Source organism: Rhincodon typus, chromosome 23 (genome assembly GCF_021869965.1).
Source record: "Rhincodon typus isolate 14 chromosome 23, sRhiTyp1.1, whole genome shotgun sequence".
NCBI lineage: Eukaryota > Metazoa > Chordata > Chondrichthyes > Orectolobiformes > Rhincodontidae > Rhincodon > Rhincodon typus.
This window is the reverse complement of record NC_063354.1, coordinates 45,783,596-45,804,915: the sequence shown is the minus strand read 5'-3', so window position 1 is coordinate 45,804,915 and position 21,320 is coordinate 45,783,596. Positions and strand designations below refer to the sequence as shown.

The 21,320-nt window shown below is 40.9% G+C and overlaps 1 protein-coding gene and 1 long non-coding RNA gene across 4 annotated transcripts in view; one reads left to right on the top strand and one right to left on the bottom strand.

Moving 5' to 3' along the window:
* recql5 (RecQ helicase-like 5) overlaps positions 1–21,320 on the bottom strand; it is a 90,317-nt gene that overhangs the window by 26,564 nt on the left and 42,433 nt on the right. The window contains exons 7-9 of the mRNA XM_048611153.1: positions 8,943–9,170; positions 6,041–6,140; positions 5,401–5,437 (exon numbers count right to left, since the gene is read on the bottom strand). Coding sequence (XP_048467110.1) covers positions 5,401–5,437; positions 6,041–6,140; positions 8,943–9,170 — 365 coding nt within the window. The remainder of the gene's footprint in view (positions 1–5,400; positions 5,438–6,040; positions 6,141–8,942; positions 9,171–21,320) is intronic.
* Positions 19,411–21,320, top strand: part of LOC109922632 — a 5,818-nt gene continuing 3,908 nt past the window's right edge. The window contains exons 1-2 of one of the 3 annotated variants that reach the window (XR_007264548.1): positions 19,411–19,572; positions 20,669–20,868. This is a non-coding gene — a long non-coding RNA (uncharacterized LOC109922632). Of the gene's footprint in view, positions 19,573–20,581; positions 20,869–21,320 lie in introns of those variants that run through there. The other 2 variants (XR_007264549.1, XR_007264547.1) reach the window with 2 other exon arrangements.

Below are 21,320 nucleotides of genomic sequence, written 5' to 3'. Positions count from 1 at the left end.
TTTACATGCATTTGGAAAAGCATGGCCTAATTAGGGGCAGTCAGCATGGCTATGTAAGTTTGAGATGCTGCACTTTGGGAGATCAAATGTTATGGAAACGTATACAGTTATTCTCATTGAACAGCATTGATGTCCAGAGGAACCTTGGGGTTCAAGTCCATAGCTCCCTGAAAGTGGCCACGCAAGTAGATAGAGGGGTGTATTTGCCTTTATTGATTGGGGAATTGAGTACAAGAGTCAGGATGTCATGTTGTAGCTTTACAAGACTTTGGTTTGGCCACACTTAAGAGTACTGCATTCAGTTCTGGTCTCCACATTACAGGAAGGTTGTGGAGGCTTTGGAGAGAAGAGGTTTATGAGGATGCTGCCTGGACTGGAGAGTATGAGCTATAATGACAGGCTAGAAAAACTAGGGTTGTTTTCTCTGGAGTGGCAGAGACTGTGGGGAGACTTGATAGAAGTCTACAAAATTTTGAAATGCACAGATAGGGTTAACGGTCAGACTCTTTTTCCCCAGAGCTGAAACATTTAAAACTAGGGGGCATGCATTTAGTGTGAGGGGTGAAGGGTCAGAGTAGACATGAGGGGAAAGTTTTTTTACACAGAAAGTGGTAGGAGTGTGGAATGCTCTGCCAGAGGTGGTGGTGGAGGCAGATACAATAGGGGCATTTAAGAGACTTTTAGATAAGCACATGAAAATGCAAAGAATGAAGGGATCTGGACCAAGGGCAGGCATAAGGGATTAGTTTAATTTGCCGTCATGTTTGGCACAACATCGCGGGCCAATTGGCCCATTCCTATGCTGTACAGTTCTATGTTCTATGATAAACCTTATATTGTCATACTCAATCCCCTCCTTTTCAAACAGGGGTAATATATTGGCAACTTTTCAATTCTCTGACATAACATCCAAACGATTACAATATTGCAATTACAGCCTGTGATTTCTTTTCTGGCATTCTTCATCAATGGCATCAGAAAAGAGTGCCTTTTCCACTTTTGATTTCCAACTGTATTTCTAATACTGTTTGTTGTTTACAGCTGTGGTATCAAATAGTCCATTTTCTGTTCTACACTTCCATTCCATTACTATAGTCTGCTGTATAAACCGAGGCATGGTACTCATTTGTATCTGTCATACCTTCGATCCACACAATACTTTCTTTCCCAACCAGTCATAACCCTTTTCCTTAACTCTTATGCTTCACATTTGTTGTACCCCAAGCGTCCCTGTTTAAAATCAAAATAAAAGCAAAATACTGCAGATGCTGGAGGTCTGAAATAGAAACACAGCAGATCTGGCATGAAGAATCATATCAGACTTAAAACATTCATTGTTTCTCCCTCTGCAGATGCCACTAGACCTGCTGAATTTCCCAATACATCTAATTTTAATCCTGGTTTAAACTCTGTTATTTTAATGGTCTGATTTGGCATTTTTCTTCTCAATTAATCTGCCTTTTTGTCTCAGTGTAGTATCTTTATTTCCCAGTCAAGTACCCTCTCAAATACTTGGATCATGTTATGGTTGTGGAGGTCTAGATGTTGAGGTTTTATATAAACAGTAAGCAGATTAACAGTTAATGTAAACTTGGTCAAAAAGATTTCATGTACCAGAGATAGTAGGAACTGCTGATGCTGGAGAATCTGAGATAACAAAGTGTACAGCTGGATGAACACGGCAGGCCAAGCAGCAGAGGAGCAGGAAAGCTGATGTTTCGGGTCGAGACCCTTCTTCAGAAATGTACCAGTTTCCTGTACCAGTTTTGATTGCCAAGGGAAGATAGAGATGGATTTTGCAAATTTTTCCACTCCTAATTGGCCCATGATCATTTTCATATTTTTTTTATGATCATTTTGCCACTCCTGGATTACAAATATTGTTGTGGGCGTGAGTGGGATGAGACAGAAAGTGTTCGGCCAGCATCACTAGTCTGGGCAGACTTGCTAACTTAACTGTTCTTTCACCACTTGTCCTTTTTGTAGAAACAGATAGAGTAGGAGGAGTAGGTCATTTAGCCCATCAAGCCCATTCTATCATTTGACATGGCTGATCCTCTATTTCAATACCAAACTACCATACTCCCCATACCTCTTGATACCTTTAAACTCCTTTTTAAACATATTCAGTGATATCACCTCCACATCCGAATGTGGTGGCGACCATTTGACTGAAGAAATTTTTTCTCATTTTAGTTCGAACTGAGGAAACATCATCTGTGCATCCAATCTATCAGAATTTTATATGATTCAATGAGATCTCCTATTATTCTTCTAAATCGTAATGAATACAGACTCAGTCAACCCAATCTTTCCTCATCTGGTTAACCTGCTATCCCAGGAATCAATTTAGTCAATCTTCACACTCTCACTCTATGGTAAGTATATATTTTCTCAGTGAAGGAGACCAAAACTGCACACAATCCTTCAAGCATGGTCTCATTGAGGTTCTGTACAGTTGCAGGAGACTTTCTTGCTCATGTTGTCAAACCCTCTTTCAACAAAAGCCAACGTACTATGTGCCTACCCTGACTGCCTGCTGTGTCTGCATGTTTGTTTGTTCATCAACGTTTCCCAAACTACCACCATTTAAACAACCTTCTGCCATTCTGTTTATCCAACTGTGGATAATTGTGAAATTATCCACTTTTGTTGGATAAACAGAATAGCAGAATTTCACAATTATCCACATTATACTACATCTGCTAAGCATTTGCTCATTTACAATACTTGTCCAAAATGTCTTGAAGGTTCTTTTCAACTTCCTCACTATTCACAATTCCTCCCAGATTTGTTCAGAAATCACATAACACCAGGTTATAGTCCAACAGGTTTATTTGTAAACACAAGCTTTCAGGAGTCTTAAATCCTTCTTCAGGTGTTAGTGAGAGAGGTAGTATCAGACAGAGATTTATAAGTAAAAGATCTTTCCGTCTCTCATTCACACTCTCTCACTCACACACACGCGCATGAATCTATGGGGTGAATTTGTATTTGCGGATACATTCTATTTCGTTCAAAAAGCACACTATTGATAAACAGTCAGTCAATGTGTCGTTTTAAAAATTCCTGCTTTGAAAATAAAACCGGTCTGACTCCAAACCAAAACACAAACAGATTCTAAACAAGGCCTCACACCTAACATGCATTGTCTGACCTAAAATGTCACCTCTTCTTTACAGTGATAAAATCTTTAACTTTCTCAGGATAGTGACTTCAAAGGAATTCAGGGATTTACATATACATATTAGGGTGGCATGGTGGCTCAGTGGTTAGCACTGCTGCCTCACAGCACCAGGGACCTGGGTTCGATTCCACCCTTGGGCGACTGTCTGTGTGGAATTTGCACATTCTCCCATATCTGTGTGGGTTTCCTCCGGGTGCTCCAGTTTCCTCCCACATTCCAAAGATGTACAGGCTAGGTCGATTGGCCATGCTAAATTGCCCATAGAGTTCAGGAATGCATAGATTAGGGAAGATGGGTCTGGGTGGGATGCTCTGAATGTCGGTGTGCATTTTTTGGGCCGAAGGGCCTGTTTCTGCACTGTAGGAATTCTACGATTCTATATTAATCAGTTAAAACCCTCTAACTGATTAAAGACTTAACAGCATCTTAGGTTTGTTTCGTACATCCTCGTAAAAGACCCTTTGATCTTTTACTTATAAATTCTGTGCCTGATACTACGTCTCTCACTAACACCTGAAGGAGGAGTAAGGCTACGAAAGCTTGTGTTTTCAAATAAACCTGTTGGACTATAACCTGGTGTTGTGTGATTTCTGACCTTGCCCACCCAGTCCAACACCAGCACCTCCTCATCATCCCCTAGATTTGTACCATCAGCAAACCAGGAAATATTACATTTGATTCCACCATTCAAACTGTTGATATAATCATAACATCTGTGACCCAAGCACCGAATCCTGCAGTTCCCTCTAGTCATCAAACTCACTCTGAAAAAGATCCATTTATTCCTATGGAAGAATTCCTGGAGATGAGTTTGTGTCGCTCCAGAATGAAATATTGATCTATTTTTTCTAACGTGCAGTCTAGGCGTCACCCATGTTATGACATTACTGATTTACCTCTCTAAACCTTCTGGATCTAGCACCTCTTTCTGCCATATTGGACTATTGCCTTTGAACTGGGCATCAGCATAGGTGCAGAAGTTATGCGTGTGTACGACACAGCTATAAAACTTCACAATTACAGCAAAATTTAAAGTTGTTCAAGACAGTTTCAGAACGGTTAACAACAGATACAGATCCGCCATGGAAAACTGCTTCAAAATTTAATGCTGAGCCTGAGAGATACGACAGTGCAGCTTGTACAGGAAATGTAACACAGGTGTATTAAAAGTTATTTTAACAGAGACGCTGTTCCTGAGGTATTTGATGAGACATATCTGGTAGCCTCCTTTCAACAAAAGCAGATAATCATTATGAAATTCAATATCAACCCCATCTGAGCCAGTGCAACCTTTGGCTGTCTGAGAAAAATGGTGTTTGAAGATACATACCTCAGAACCAGAATCAAGGTCAAGGTCTACAGAACAACAGTTCTACGTGCACCTCTGTATGCATCAGAGACATGGACAAAGGACAGGAAATATCTCAAGTCCCTAAAGAAATATGACAAAAATGCCTCCACAGAGTCCTGCAAATCCAGTGGCAAAATAGGCCTTCCAACATCAGTGTCCTCACTCAGGCCAACACCTGCAGCTTCAAGGGACAGGTTACTGCAAATCAACTGTGAATCAGATGTGTTGGATGGGCCATATCATCCGCATTGCTAACATAAGACTTTCAAAATAAGAAAATGTTTCAAGGTTATTTTCAAAGCCTCCCAAAAAAAATGCAATATCCCCATTGTCGAACGGAAATCTCTTTCTCAAGACTACCTAAGCTGGAGATGGAGTATCTGCTAAGGTGCCAACATCCCAAACATCTCTATCAGGCCCAGATAGAGGCAAAATGCAAACAGCAGAGGAACAAGTCGAAATCTGAGCATCTCAACCCCCACCTCTTCAAACACTATGTGCCCCACCTGCAGCAGGGTGTACGAACCAACACTAGACTGCCTAGTCGCCTAATGACTATCTCCAGAATGGTATAAAGTCATCCTTCGTCTCCAGGAACTGTATAAACTAACTGGGTTGAATGGTGCTGTATCTTTTTTGTAAGTTTACCTCAGAAGATTTTGGCATTCAGGAGTTCTTTTCCATGCTTACGTGATATGAGAGGATGGATACGGCAGTGCTTGGCCATAGTCTTTGTACCAATAGCAGCACAAACCTGATGATGGAATTATCATACATGGTGTGCAAGATTTATACATTTCCTTTACACTGAAAATATATGAAACAAACAGTGAAACTTGTAAATTATTTTAATCAGACTCACCAGGTGGTACGAAGTTATCCTTTTCAGGCTCTCCATTCTATGGGAAATTAAGTTAGAGATTAGGAGATACCTTGCATGGGAAACAGGGTATTTTAATCTCCCCACTCCCAGCCTCATCCCATGACCAGCCCTCCCTCTCATCCCCGCCTCCTTGACCTGACACAACCTGTCCATCTTCTTTCCCACCTATCTGCTCCTCCCATCTTATTGACCAATCCCGACCACTGCCTACCTGCACTCACCTATCACCATCCCACGCACCTTCCCCATCCCCATCCCTCCTCTTTCTATTCATTTCTGAGATCCCTTCCCCCTCCCCCATTTCTAAAGAAGGGTCCCGACCCAAAATGTCAACTTTCCTGCTCCTCTAATGCTGCCTGGCCTGCTGTGCTCCTCCAGCTCCACACTGTGTTATCTCTAACTCCAGCATCGGCAGTTCTTACTATCTCAGAGTGTTTAATCACACCACTTTCCACCTGCCTCTCCCCTTTCAGTTTTGGATTGGTGACAATATCCTTTACAGCTGAGAGTCTGATGCTTACCGATGACCATTTAATGCAAACTGAATTCACTGCTACTAATAACTACCAAATTGGCCAAGTGTTCATCTGATCTTAAATCAGTTCTTTATCAACTTTACCTTCCGTAGCTTCATCTGTTTATGAAAAAATGCGTTCCATTCCTTTTTTCTGGACTCATTTTCTCCATCTGATTCGTTATCACCATCTTCATTACCATATCTGAAAGACAGTGGAATCAACTAAACAAGAGGACTGAACTGGTCAAATAACAAGAATTCAGGCTGCAATAATTTGCAACAGACCATTTCACACAATGTGACAACTCCTAACAGTCACAGTAGTCACTGCCTATCTGTAAATCCATGCCGATGTCATATGCTAAAAGTGATGAAATAATATGCAGAATGATTTGATATTGTGGAACTTGTTGTATTCCTCCTGCTAAAATCTTCAGGCTTTTACAAGCCAAGTTTAGTGTCACCAAATCATTGCTTCTTGGCATGCTTGATTTCACTGAATGAGTTTCCATCTTGCAGTTTGTGTCCTGCATTGAACCAAATCTTTACGCATGGTTTTGTGAAAAAAGAAAACGTTACAACTCAGACCAAGCAAGGTAGATTCCGATTGGTCAGGGGGCTGTCATGGGGAAATCAGCAGGGATTGACACTCTCTATGATCTTTCCTCAATGAAAGAGGTGCAATTAAGGGACAAATTCCTTTTTGCCTACATAGAACAGGGTCCTGTATGTTATTATATGTAGCTTCTAATAATGCAAATGGATCACACTGCCTAACGGATCATCTTAAATTGGTTTCCTGTCTAATTCTGAGCACAGTCAGAATTACTTAATGAACGTTCCCAATAGTAGAATCACATCTGGACATGGTACATTGGACATGGTATTCTGAGGTTTGCAAGCACAAACTGGTTGAGCACATTTTGCACAATGCGAATGGTCAAAGAGATGTGTTGTTTGACGTGGTCTGCCAGTCATTGGGATGTACGACTTAACAAAGATGGCATTGCGCTCACACCTACTCATATCACATTACTCATTTGTGTGGCAGGTAAAACGTCCTTTTGACTTTATAGGAGTCTCCCACACTCAAGAACACCATTTGTGTTTGTACTGCAAATTAGCAGTTTATGACGGCAAGCTTCACCTGTTATTCAAATTTTTGAGACACCTTTAGTGATAAATACCTACCCTAACCAAACCTCTACTTGCTGTATCTTGCACAACTCATGAAAAGACCCACGGACCACATGTGTTCCTGAACAGTGCAGTCAACACAAATCAGTCTGGATATAATTTTCAGCATAGATAAAATACCGGGTAAGTATGTCATAAGTCTCAATGATTGCCAGATGTTGTTATATCAAACAACATATCCCTTTGACAATCCACCACAGCCCATATGCTGATCGTGCTCAACCAATCCATGCTTGCAAACCTCAGAAGGCGATTTAAAGTTTTAGCTAAGATCTGTAGCTCAGGTTGTAGATAAGGTTGTTGACTTGCTCACCGAGCTGGCTTGTTTTTGTTCAAATGTTTCATCACCACGCTACGTGACATCATCAGTGGAGCCTCCGATGAAGTGATGTTAATTTTATTCCGCTTGGAATTTATACTGTCTGGTCCATTATGGCGAGTACTGTCATTTCCAGTTTTGATCTGTATGAGTTTGTATATGGGGTCCAATTCTATATGTTTGTTGATTGAAGTATGGGTGGAGAACCATGCCTCTAGAAATTCCCATGCATGTCTATGTTTGGCTTGGGCTACTGTGGTTACTTTGTCCCAGTTAAACTGATGGCCATCATTGCCTGAATGTACAGACTGCCACAAACAGGACAGACAGGAAGGAAACTAGCCATCAGCATACATGAACATCAGCTAGCAGCAAAACGGCATGATGAACTCTCCTTAATATCTGTACATTCAGACAACGAAGGCCATCAGTTTACCTGGGACATAGTAACCATAGTAGCCCAACAAACATATAGAATTGCACCCCATATATAAACCCATACAGATCAAAACCAGAAATGACAATACTCACCATAATGGACCAGACAGTATAAATTCCAAGTGGAGTAGAATAACATCGCTTCATCGGAGGCTCCACTGATGATGTCACCTAGCATGGTGACAAAACATCTGAACAACAACAAGCCAGCTCGGCGAGCAAGTCAACAACCTCACAAGACCATGCCCAACATTAGATGTGATTCGTCTATTGGCTGCCATTTACTGAATAACCCTGACTAAGCTAAGAACCACATGGGAAACCAATTTAAGATCATTTGTCAGGCTCACAGCATGATGAATTTGCCCTTGCTATTTGCTTTGTATAATTAACACAAAGGATCCTGTTCTATGTAGGCTAAGGAATTTGATCACGTTGTACCATTTTAATTGAGGAAAGGGTCATTGGAACTGCCAATCCCTGCTGCATTCCCCAATGACAGTGCCCTGACCAATCAGAATCTACTTGCCTGGTCTGAGATTTCACAGCTAACGACGATTGAGAGCTAATAGTTCCTGCGGCATCTTCATGCCAATTATAATTAAATAAATTAGTGTTATCTTAAATTGTTTGGTTCTTTGCTATCAGTCCCAATGAGTGCAAGATAAAAGTTTTGATTGTGTGTTTCCAGTCACGTCCATCAGCTCTCAAAGATAGCATTGTACTGTTAGCGATGTGTGAAGCCAGGTTTGACAAACTAAGGAGAATTTTTCCTTAATCCATTAATCTCAAACCAACAACAAAACATCTGTTTTCATGATAAATCAACATTAATTGTGCTTTGATAGAGAGGTTGGTCATGCAGTTCCAAAATGCAATTGGTGACAATGAGAACCCTTTAGGAGATGGCTTGTCCATTGTGAGCCTGGTAACATCTCAAATTTAGCTACCGTCTCCTTTCTTACAATGTTCAAACAAAGTGCCAACATTTGCATACACTATGCATCAATTGCAAATATTGGTAATAAATCTTACCATGATGAACATTACCTTTCAAAGCCATAGCCCTTCCTTCCTCCTTCATACAGATCGTGGATGTACCCAAATGGCCCCTGGGATGTTGGCATTTTAACAGATGTCTGAGCCTTGCTGATTTCGAATCTCTGAAGGGAATCCAGCTGTCTCATCACAATCTCTGGATTCTTACAATGATCACAGGTTCGATTACAGGCTGGCACCTCATCTCCAAAATACTTGGCAATGGCTGCATGTCGACACCTTCAACAAAATAATCGAGAGAGTCAGCTTCAAAACCTGATGACACCCTGCATTATCCTGCAGTGAGCACTCAACTGACAAATACTACATGGAACAAATAAGGAGGATGCACACCATGTAACTTTCTTGAATATGTTTTTGATTAAAATGTGAAATTCTTGTTTTGTTCTCAGTTCTTCTGATGCCCCAGATAATGCTCTTGACTGCAGCAACATTTTCCACAGTGCAGTGCACAAATCAAACCCAGGGACAGCCCTTCCTCCAATTCTGTCTTATCATCAAGAAGTCTTCTTTCAGCAAGTCCCTAGAAAATCATCATTCGAGGAAGTAACGTGCTGGAGGAGAAGGTTGGCACTCTGCTTTCTTTATGCTTTTTAATGGACTAACCAACTCACAGGCCACCTTTTATTCTAGGATATTATACATACCTTTTATCTTGCAATTTACAAGAGTCATAGGGTGGGATCTTTGCTACATGTTATACACCAGGAACATATAGCATTTGGATCATGCACAATTCACTCTTGCAGGGACTATTTAATCTCTCGGTTATGCACACCTAAGTCAAGCTACATCCTATAACATCTATCTGGCCACGTAATTTTATATTCCAAGCTTGCCTTCCTAGACATGATATTCCCAGGTTAAACACTGTAATCCTCACACCCACTTCAAACCTGATATTTGTTTAGCTTTTCATTGCATCTTATGAAAAAGGTGTATGTCACAGCAAGACCTTGGAAATTTTACAATACAGCGTGGGATTGACCTCAGTATCAAAACATTTAAACTCTGCTCAATTACAACTTTAACAGCTAATGAAATAAGAACAAGGGACTGAGTACAAATTTAAGATTACAGAAAGAATTGAAGTGTAGAAATTTTTTTTTGTAGAAACTATTTACAGATGGTGGCTACAATAGAGATTTGTCTTTCACAAATATCATTAATAAACTTTCTTTTGAAAAAGACAAATATTTAAGGGTACAATTGAGTTAGCAGAAAAGGGAGTTTGGCTCATTGATGCAGACTTGATGGAGTTAAAAGATATGCTTCTGTACTGTGACATACCAAAACGCCCGGAACAGTGAGCAGCAATTTGCTGAAGTCTGATGATATATACTGCACCCAGTACAGAGAGCATGCACTAAACTGACACAGAGATTGTACTGCTGTCAGACTCAGCAGCCTGACCAACATTGATTAAAGAAAGCACACTAGTTTGCTTGCAATCCTTTATGAAATGTGAAACTCAGTGTCACTGCACTGACAACTCAAAAAAACCATCTGCGGAACAGCTGAGAATTGGAACAGTGTACAAAAAAGGCGCTGGAAACAAGCAGAGTTGTAGTGTGGAATTAGAAGCAGAAGAGGGAACGGAAAAGCAAGCACATTGCAACACTTGCTTCATATTAGCAGTAAGAATTTATTGTCGATAACAGCTGTCAGAGTACAAGAGAAGCCTTTAAGTTTGGGTTGCATGCAAATGAGAATTAGCATCCAAATGTGTTGTTGTCCTGTTTAACTTACGGCCGCTGGAATACTGGCGATGAAAGACCCACAATTAATACGGCTAATGGGGGAAAAAAGAGAAGAGAATAGAAACCTAGTTCTGCACTTTTGATTGGAAATGAAGAATTGACAGCAGCTTTCAAGTCCTACAAAAAATACAGATTTCCCATTTCACTGCATCTTTGGAGCTCAAATACTAGCAAATGCATCAATTATGTGTGTGGTGACCACTACCATAGAAAGCTCCATTTATAAGACTGCGGCACCATGGAGCCTTGCGCTCCCAGATCATGCAGAACAAAAACTACTAAAGCCTCCCAGCTCAGTTCCTTCTTCATCAATTCCAACTAGAAAGAATGCATGTGGACACAGGGCAGGATTGGGCTTGGCTGTGATGGCTAAACCTACAGATGAAAAACCTCCTGCTGCCCATCATTCAGACCTGCACACAAAAAGTGGGCACTTGGACAAAACACAGGAGAGTTGCCAGGACTTGTGGAATTGACCTTATGAGAATGTTCCAGTATCTCTAATGCCTACATTGGTCCTCCATCTTTGTAAACAAAGGTAGTTCTGAAAGGGCTATCAGACAAACTGACAGGCTTAAGACCATTAGACATGGGAAAAGAAGAAAGCTATTTTGTCCATTAAGTCTGCTCCACCATTCAAAAGATGATCTGATAATCCTCAAATTCACTTTCCTTCTTTATCCCCATAATCCTTAATTCCGTTACCAATTATAAATCTATCTTAGTCTTGAATATACTCAGCCTCAACAGCCCTCCACAGTAAAGAAAGCTTCAACACTAAATTAAACCACTTGCATGGAAACGACTTAATGATGAAAAATATATTGAATAGCAAAGGTCAAGAAAAATGTGTAATTTCATGGACAAGATCATCCACGTTGTGACAGGCTCTCTCATCTTAAGTAATTGGAAGCAAAACAGAAGCACATCTCCACAATAAAGTGGATACTGCAACAATGGACAATAAATGCCAGCCCAGCAATGCCCACATTATGAATGAATAAAAAAAATCTAGTGCTATAGTTTTAATACCAGGTGCATGGTCCAATAATGAGCTCTCTACCATCCAATTGCTGGAGTGTGACCTCGCTACTTAATTCTTGGCTAATTAGAATATGAGTCTGCTCCCCAGTTCTTGATCCAACACTGGCAACTCAATCCCATTACTCCATGGTAATTTGATTTGTCTAATGTCATTATTATGAACAAAAAGAAAGAGTGACCGAAAGGGAGGAAATCAAGATCAACAATAAGAAATTGAGGGCCAAATGTCTCTCTCTGGAGGTGCTGATTGTTAGAAAAGATGAGTTTTGATTGCTGATAAGCACCCAATGGCCCCAAAGATTACCTAAGTATATGGGGTAAATGATAGTATCAAACCAAGAGGAAAACATTAACTTACATTTATATAGAGTCTTTAACACAGCACAATGTCCTCAGGTACTTCACAAGAACATTACCAATCAAAATCTGACAACAGAGCATATCAGGACAAAGGAGTTGAACAGCAAAAGCCACAGATGCAACTTTAAGGAATATTTTCAAGGAGGAGAAACAGAGATATGACAAAATTTAGGAGGCAAACCTAGAGCTTAGCAGCCAAGGCAGCTGAAAGCCCAGCCATCAAATGGTGGAATGCAGAGATCTTGAAGGCTTTAAGACTGGGATTAGAAGTGACATGGCTACAGTGGGATATGAAACCAAAGTTGAGAATCTTTAAATTGTTGCATGGCTTAACTGGGAACCAATGTAAGTCAAAATGCTGGGATAGGCAAATGGAATCTGGTGCAATTTCAGAAAAGCAATACACAGTTTTGAATGAGTAAAAGTTGATTTAGGATACGAGATGGGAGGCTGGCCAATAGTGTGTTAGATCGTGAAGTCTAGAGGTAGTAAAGGTGTGGATGACGTTTTCAGCAACAGTGGAATGAGGCAGTGTTACAGAGGTGAAAATAGGCAATCTTGGTGATGGAAAGGTCATCATGACATTGCTTTAAAACAACATTTAATCAATGATCATCTGCCACTGAAACTCAGTTTGAGTTCCTCTAGGACCACTTGGTTCCAGACCTTACAACAGTCCTGGTTTGAACATGAACAAAGTATCCAAATACCAGACATGAACCAATAGTGACTATCCTTGACATCAAGACAGCATCTGACCAATTATGGCGTCAAGGAGCCCTGGTAAAATCAAATGAATATTGAAAAACTTCCCCATGGACTGAAGTCACACCTAAAATAAATGGTTGTGGTTTTTGTACGCCCATCAATTTAGTTTCAGGATCTTACTACGGGAATTCCTTAGGAAGTAGCTTGGCCCAACCAACTTTAACTGTTCCTTCACCATAATTTCAGAAATGGGCATGATTGCAGGATTCAGTGTCTTTTGTGACTGCAGAAAATGAAGCTGACTGCACACGTGAGCAGTAAGGCCTTGACAACATTCCAGATTGAGTTGATAAGTGATAAGTAAAATCAGTGTCGTACAGTTCCAAGCAATGACCATGACCAAGAGAATCTAACCATATCCCTTTGATATTCAACAAAATTACCATTGCCAGCCATCAAAAATCAAGATACTTGGGTCAATACTGACGATAACGGCCAAATAAATTCTGGTCAGAGGTTTGTACTCTGTTGCAGGTTATTCACCTTCTGACTCCCAAAGCTTTCCACTACCTACAGACAACAGAGTGCAATGGAATACTCTTCACTTGATTGACTAAATGCTACTTCAACACCACTCTAGGAACTCGTCACCATCTAAGACAAAGCAGCCAAACTAGGTAAGGACCCTATTCATCTTCCTAAACATGTATTCCCTTCACCACCAGTGTGCAGTGGCATCAGTGTGTACCATCTGAAAGATGCACTGTAGCAACTTGCCACGCAATTTGCACATAATCCTAATGCATTACTGTTCTTTCATTGCCGCTAGATCAAAATTCTGGAATGGAAACTGTAGAAGTTTAAGAAAGTAGCAATAACTGCTGACCTTACCAACAACACACACATGCCATGCACAAAAAAAATAAAGTGCAGCATCAAAGATATGGAAAGTGAAAATGCAGCAGACCGGTGAAGAAACTGTAGGATCTTAGTCACAATATTTGCACGTTAGATAGATTTGGAAATTGTGTGATTGGATTAGAACATTTCAAATGTCACTTTATTATTTAGGAAAGACAAAGTTCATTTAACTACAGATCCATCAGTCGTGGGAAGTCGCTGAGATCAATCACCAGGGACAGAGTGACAGAGCACTTAGACAGTTTGAACAAGCATGGAATTGAGACGAGTCGGTCACACCAGAAAAATGTAGCTTTTTTTTTACCCTAGAGATCACTAACATGGTGAATGGATGTTGTCTATACAGATTACGGAAAGATATTTGACAAGGTTCCAAATAAGATGTCGCTTTCAAGAAAAAAACAGTATGAATTGGAGGATAACCCTCTGATGTTGGGTTGGAAACATAGACTGGAAATTGGTTGGGAAGTAAGGGACAGTTTAGTGGTTAGGCAAACATTTAATGATTAGTGGGACTTAGATTAAAGAATAGAGAGTATATATCCAAGGTTGCTAAAGATAACAAATTAGGAGTTTGTAATCTGTTTAGGTTGCAAGAAGGGCAAATCAAAAAATTCTCTGAATGCCTAGTGATGACGAACTGTGGGGAAACAAAAGATTTAGATTACCACCCACAAAAGTCACTAAAAGGCAATGCACAGGTATGATAAATTAAAAAATGCTCATGTAATGTTGACCTCAATCTCAAGAGGGAGACAACGATTTCTAACTTATAGAATCATACAGCACAGAAACAGACCCTTTGGTCTAACTTGTCCATGCAGACCAAACATCCCCATCTGACCTGGTCCCATTTGCCAGCATTTGGCCCATATCCCTCTAAAGCCTTTTTATTCATGTGCCCTTCCAGATGCCTTTTAGAAGTTGTAATTTTACCTCCCTCCACCACTTCCTCTGGCAGCTCATTCCATACACGCACAACCCTCTGGGTGAAAAAGTTACCCCTCAGGTCCTTTTTAAATCATTCCCCTCTCACCATAAACCTATGCCCTCTAGTTTTGGACTCTCCCACCCTAGGAAAAAGATTTTGGCTATTTGGCCTATCCATGCCCCTCATGATTTTATAAACCTCTGTAAGGTCACCCCTTAGCTTCTGATACTCCAGGAAAAATGCCCCAGCCTATTCAGCCTCTCCCGATACCTCAAACCCTCCAGACCTGGCAACTTCCTTGTAAATCTTTTCTGCACCCTTTCAAATTAAACAATATCCTTCCTATAGCAGGGTGACCAGAACAAAGGGCAGTGGAAATTTGGAACTGACTTTGTCAAATGGCTGTTAATGCTTGGGGTCAAATGAAAGCCTGAGATTGTTTAACTTTGTTGGTAAAATATCAAGGGAAATGAAGTATTGGTGGGTTAATAGATTTAAGATTTAGATCAGCCATGATCTAATTGAGTTGGAGTATAAATTCAAAGGGCTGAAGGGCTTCCTCCTGCTCCTGTGTCAACATATACTCAGCTTCTGATAAATCAGTTTCAGATCTAACACAGAGCATAGTCTTTTCGACTAGCTAAACCGTATTTGAGCAATGGGGTACTAACCATATATAGCACACAAGGAAGTTTAGGCAAATAATTTCTGTAAAAAATATTTATTAAAGCAATTAATTCCAATCCACTCCCTTATACTCTGAATACAGCAGGGAATCAGTTACTCGTATTGGTCTGCAGGAGGGACTTTGCTGCTCTCATACTTGTTGTAATGAATATTAATGGGTTTAACCAATGCATTCCAATGCCTATGAGAAATGGCTTTGTCCTTCATCTCAGGCCAAGCGATAGCAAACACAGCTCCTCTATTCTGTCAGAGATAGTAGGAACTGCAGATGCTGGAGAATCTGAGATAACAAGGTGTAGAGCTGGATGAACACAGCAGGCCAAGCAGCGTCAGAGGAGCAGGAAAACTGACGTTTCGGGCCTAGACCCTTCTTCAGAAATCCTCTATTCTCTGACCGGTGGCCAAGAGAACCTCAAAAAACTCACTTCTTTGAAAACACCTTCTGTTTGAGTGTAGTTGCTGTTATTTGCTGTCAGACTGCAGTGTAGACAAAGTATGTGAGAGCCACAGAGCAGAACAGAATGTGGCACTATAGTGTAGCAAATCTAGATGAAAGAAGGTAAGAACACTGATCTGATCTTATCAAGCCAGTCTGACACTTCTTAGGAGCTTGAAGTGCTTTTGTAGAGACTGAAGTAAAAACACAACATTCAGTAACATATCTACAACATAAACATGCCAGGAATGGAGTTGAGAATTTAACTTAACCATGAGTTTACCCCAGAATGGAGATGGAAGAAGTAAAAGGAATGTAAAATACAAACAATATTACTGGAAAGTGACAGTGGAAGAGAGTGATAGAGTCACATAATATGCTGACCTCCCCTTTCCAAACTGGGGTGTCTAAGATTACATGGTTTCTGTTTTGCTTTATTTGCTTATGTCTGATTAGCACATTACATCTCTGCCAGATATTGATGAAATGAGAGTGTTTTCTTTTAGGTGGCCTATGCTTTTTCCTAAGTTAAGACAGGAAGCCGATCTTTGCAGTGATCCTCCACACAGAAAAGTTTGGATAAGGGTTACTGCGGTCTGGAACCAAAACACTAAGGTATTCAATAAGACAGATATTCTTTCTGCATTATGGAGGTTGTCTTAGAAAATCCTCTGAAGTCGGCTGAGCAGATTTCTCCATTCTGTTTCAGCAGGCTGGTGTAACCATCCATGTGGCTGACAACTCAGTGCAGTCAACATTCAAGATGTTAGTAAGGATCAGGTTCCAATAGGTGGGAGATTGCCATCATCTCTTACAGTTCAGTTACTCCAGAAAAATACAGAACCTACATTAAAATAACACTTTTTATTATTCGGTCATGGGATATGGATCTCATGGCCTGGACCAGCACTCATTACCCATCTTTAATTGTCTGGGGGTGATGGTGAGCAACAGTCTTGCATCACTACAGCCTATGTGATGAAGGAACATCCACACTTCTGTTAGGAAGGTAGCTCTGGGATTTTGACCCAGGATAGTGAGGAAACAGAGATACATTTCCAAATCAAGATGGTGGGTTTTGAGTTGGATGGGAACTTCTACTTGGTGGTATTCCTATGCATTCACTCTCATCTTTCTAGATGGTAGAAATCTTTGGGTTTAAGAGATGCTGTTGCAGGAGCCATGTTGATTTGCTGTGGTTTATTAGTATTTACATAGTAATTTTTACTACTTCAGGATACTCTAAAACTTTTGACAAGCAATGAAATGGTGTCAAAATGTATTTACTGTTTTAATTTGGGAAATATGCAAGTCAATTTGTGCACAGGGATATCTCACAAATGACAATGAGATAATGACCAAACATGTTTTGGTGGCCAGGACACTGGGGCAACTCTCCTACTTTATTTAAAATGGCAGTCTGGGCCTCAGTTTAACAGCTTATCCACAAATATAGCAGCGTTGTGCTGAAGCATCAGCCTGATTCATGTATGCTGGTCTCTGGAGCAGAACTCAAACCCACACCCTCTAACTCAGAAGCCAGAGTGTTACCTGTATTGTACACAGTTATAGAGTCATACAGCACGGAAACAGACCCTTTGGTCCAACCAGTCTATGTCAACCCTAATCCCAAACTAAACTAGTCCCGTTGCCTGCACTTGGCCCATATCTCTCCAAACATTTCTTATTCATATACTTATCTATGTGTTTTCTAAATGTTGTAACTGTACCTGCATCCATTCCATACACGAACCACACACTGTTTAAAAAAAAAATTGCCCCCCATGTCTTTTTTAAAACTTTGTCCTCTCACCTTAAAAATATGCCTCATCGTCTTGAACTGCCCCACCCTAGAGAAAAGACACCTGCCATTCACATTATCTGTACCCTCATGATTTTATAAGCTTCTTTAGGGTCACCCCTCAACCTCCTATGCTCCAGTGAAAAACATCCCAGCCTATCTAGCCTCTCCCATAATTCAAACCCTCCATTCCCAGCAACATCCTGATAATTCTCTTCTGAACCTTCTTCAAGTTAATAATGTCCTTCATATAACAGGGTGATCAAAACTGGACACAGTACTCTAGAAGAAGCCTCACTAACGTCCCATACAATCTCAACATTAAGTCCCAACTCCTATACTCTGAGCAGTGAAGGCAAGTGTGCTACACGCCTTCTTAATTACCCTACCCATATGTGATGCAAACTACAAAGAATTATGGACCTGAACCCCTAGGTCTCTCTGTTTTACAACTCTACACAAGGCCCTGCTTTTAATTATAAACGTCCTGCCCTTGTTTGTTTTACCAAAATGCAATATCTCACATTTATCCAAATTAAACTTCATCTGCCACTCTTCAGCCCACTGACTGAATTGATCAAGATCTCTTTGTAACCTTAGATAACCTTCTTCACTGTCCATTATACCACCAATCTTGGTGTCATCCGCAAACTTACTAACCATAATCTCATTTAAATTGTTTATATAAATGACAAACAAAAATGGACCCAGCACCAATCCACGTGGAACACCATGGATCATAGGTCTCCAGTCCAAAAACAACCCTCCACTATCACTATGTCTCCTAATGTTAAGCCAATTTTGAATCCAATTGACAAGCTCACCTTGAATCCCATGTGGTCTAATTTTACCAATTAGTCTACCATGAGTAAAGCCTTTGACAAGGTTCCACAGGTCCAAGCACCTGAAAGGTTAACTGATATTTTAGTTAACTTAAGGGCGGCACTGTTGCTAACACTGCTACCTCATTGCGCCAGGGACCCGGGTTCGATTCCACCTTCGGGTGAGTATCTGTGCGGAGATTGCACATTCTCCCCACGTCTGCATGGGTTTCCTCCGGGTGCTCTGGTTTCCACCCACAGTCCAGAGATGTGCAGGTTAGGTGGATTGGCCATGCGAAATTGCCCATAGTGTTCAGGGATGTGTAGGTTAGGTGGGTTATCGGGGGATGGGTCTGGGTGGGATGCTCTGAGGGTTGGTGTGGACTTTTTGGGCCAAAAGGCCTGTTTCCACACTGTAGGGATTCTATGATGATGATATCATGAAATACGTTTTATGTACTTTTAAGTATATCCTGAGTTTAGTTAGGACTCTCATAATTCAGTAATATAATACTGATAAAATAATAAATAATAAAATACAATATAACTAACTCTTAAGTACTATGTAATAAATGTCTATTTATCAAAAACTGAGCCTCAGTTCTACTAAATCTGAGATAGCATCCTTTCCCACTTGCTGTTAGTAACTTAGACTGATACCAATAAGAAGAACTGATGACAGCGAATATAGCCAAGGCAACACAGTTGGTTTTGGTGGACATGACCACGAAAGATACCACATGTAGGCTGAGCTGATATCCCAATGTGCCACAGTTGACATCATGTTCCGAATGTACATGTCATGTACATTTTAAACTTTAAGCTACTACCTTAAAATTTTGATCACACTGTTAAAATAGCTATCGCAAACCACATGACCTTAGGACTATATGGAACTCAAAGTGCAAAGTATAAAAGAATTAGCTAACTAAGTATGGACATTCACAATTAAGCAGGAATTCACACATCCCTTTGTTTAAGGATAGATCATCAGCAAGAGACCTACAGCATTCCAACCAGATTGTCTTCCTGTTTCACCGAGGAGATACGACATCAAAACTCTTTGCGGCTGGGCTGAATGTGAATGAATCTGATCAATCTTCCAGCAGTTGGTTCCCTCATCTAAACTAAGCGTGCATCTCAAGGTGTCAGGTGACTGCACAGGATGCATAATCAACATTTCACTTTTTCTGTAAAAAGGGCTTGGAAATTGGGCAAGGTTTGTAAATGATTTGGATGAAGGAGTGGAAGGGTGGATTAGCAAGTTCGCGGACGATACGAAGGTGGGTCGCGTTGTGGACAGTGCGGAGGGCTGTTCTAGGTTACAAAGGGACATTGATAGGATGCAGAGCTGGGCTGAGAAGTGGTAGATGGAGTTTAACCCTGAAAAGTGTGAGGTGATTCATTTTGGAAGGATAAACTTGAAAGCAGAATACAGGGTTAACGGAAAGATTCTTGGCAGTGTGGAGGAGCAGAGGGATCTTGGGGTTCATGTTCACAGTTCCCTGAAAGCTGCCACCTAGTTGGATAGAGTTGTTAAGAAGGCGTATGGTATGTTAGCTTTCATTAATAGAGGGATCGAGTTCAAGAGCCGTGAAGTTATGCTCCAGCTATACAAAAGCCTGGTTCGGCCACATCTGGAGTATTGTGTCCAGTTCTGGTCGCCTCATTACAGGAAAGATGTGGAGGCGTTGGAAAAGGTGCAGAGAAGATTTACCAGGATGTTGCCTGGAATGGAGGGAAGGTCTTACGAGGAAAGGTTGAGAGAGCTCGGGCTTTTCTCTTTGGAACGACAAAGGATGAGAGGTGACTTGATAGAGGTGTACAAAATGATCAGAGGTGTAGATAGAGTGGACAGCCAGAGACTTTTTCCTAGGGTGGAGATAGCTATTAAAGGGGAGCATAGTTTTAACGTGAGTGGAGGTAGATACAGGGGAGACGTCAGAGGTAGGTTCTTTACTCAGAGAGTGGTAGGGATGTGGAATGCCTTGCCGGAGAGGGTAGCGGAGTCGGCCTCATTAGGGGCATTTAAGCGGCTATTAGATAGGCATATGGATGATAGTATAAGGTATGGGTGGAGGTTAGATAGACCTTAGGATTAGGGTAAAAGTTCGGCACAACATCGTGGGCCGAAGGGTCTGTACTGTGCTGTACTGTTCTGTGTTCTATGTTCTGTGTTCTAAGTTACCTGATGAGGACATTATTTTGTTACCTGCTTTTAACACAAGAAGCTTTTCTGCAAAGCCAGAGTTCCAGCAGAAAGTCATCGCTTGCTGCAAGTCAACTAAGCATCTTAGGACTATCTTAAAGGAGGGGAACTCCCCAGCCTGCTCCAACTTTGAATTCAGCTGAGAATCAACCTCAGAAATTTGATTGTAAGAAGCCTTACAGCTTACAAAGAATCCTCTGCTTTGCAACACCTTCTCTTCAGCTAAAATATTAACTCATGTAAGAAACTAAAGGAAGGCTGAAACAATCATAGATTGTAATTATATTGTTTTATCTTTGTTTGTGTGGTATTGTGTGCAAGATGTCACATTATAAATGTTCAGGGTTTCTTTTTAGATATTTGTCCACACCATCTGGGTGTCACTGGCTATGCCAGCATGTATTGTCCATCCTGAATTGCCCAATGGACAGTTAAGAGCCAACAATATTGCTTTAGGTTTGAAGTCACATGTAAGCCAGACCAGGTAGGATGAGAGATATCTTACCCTAAAGGGCATTCGCAAACAAGATGAGTTTTTATGACAATCAACAGTGGTTACATGGCGACCATTAGACTAGTTTTCAGAGATAGTAGGAACTGCAGATGCTGGAGAATCCGAGACAACAAGGTGCAGGGCTGGATGAACACAGCAGGCCAAGCAGCATCATAGGAGCAGAGAGGCTGACGTTTC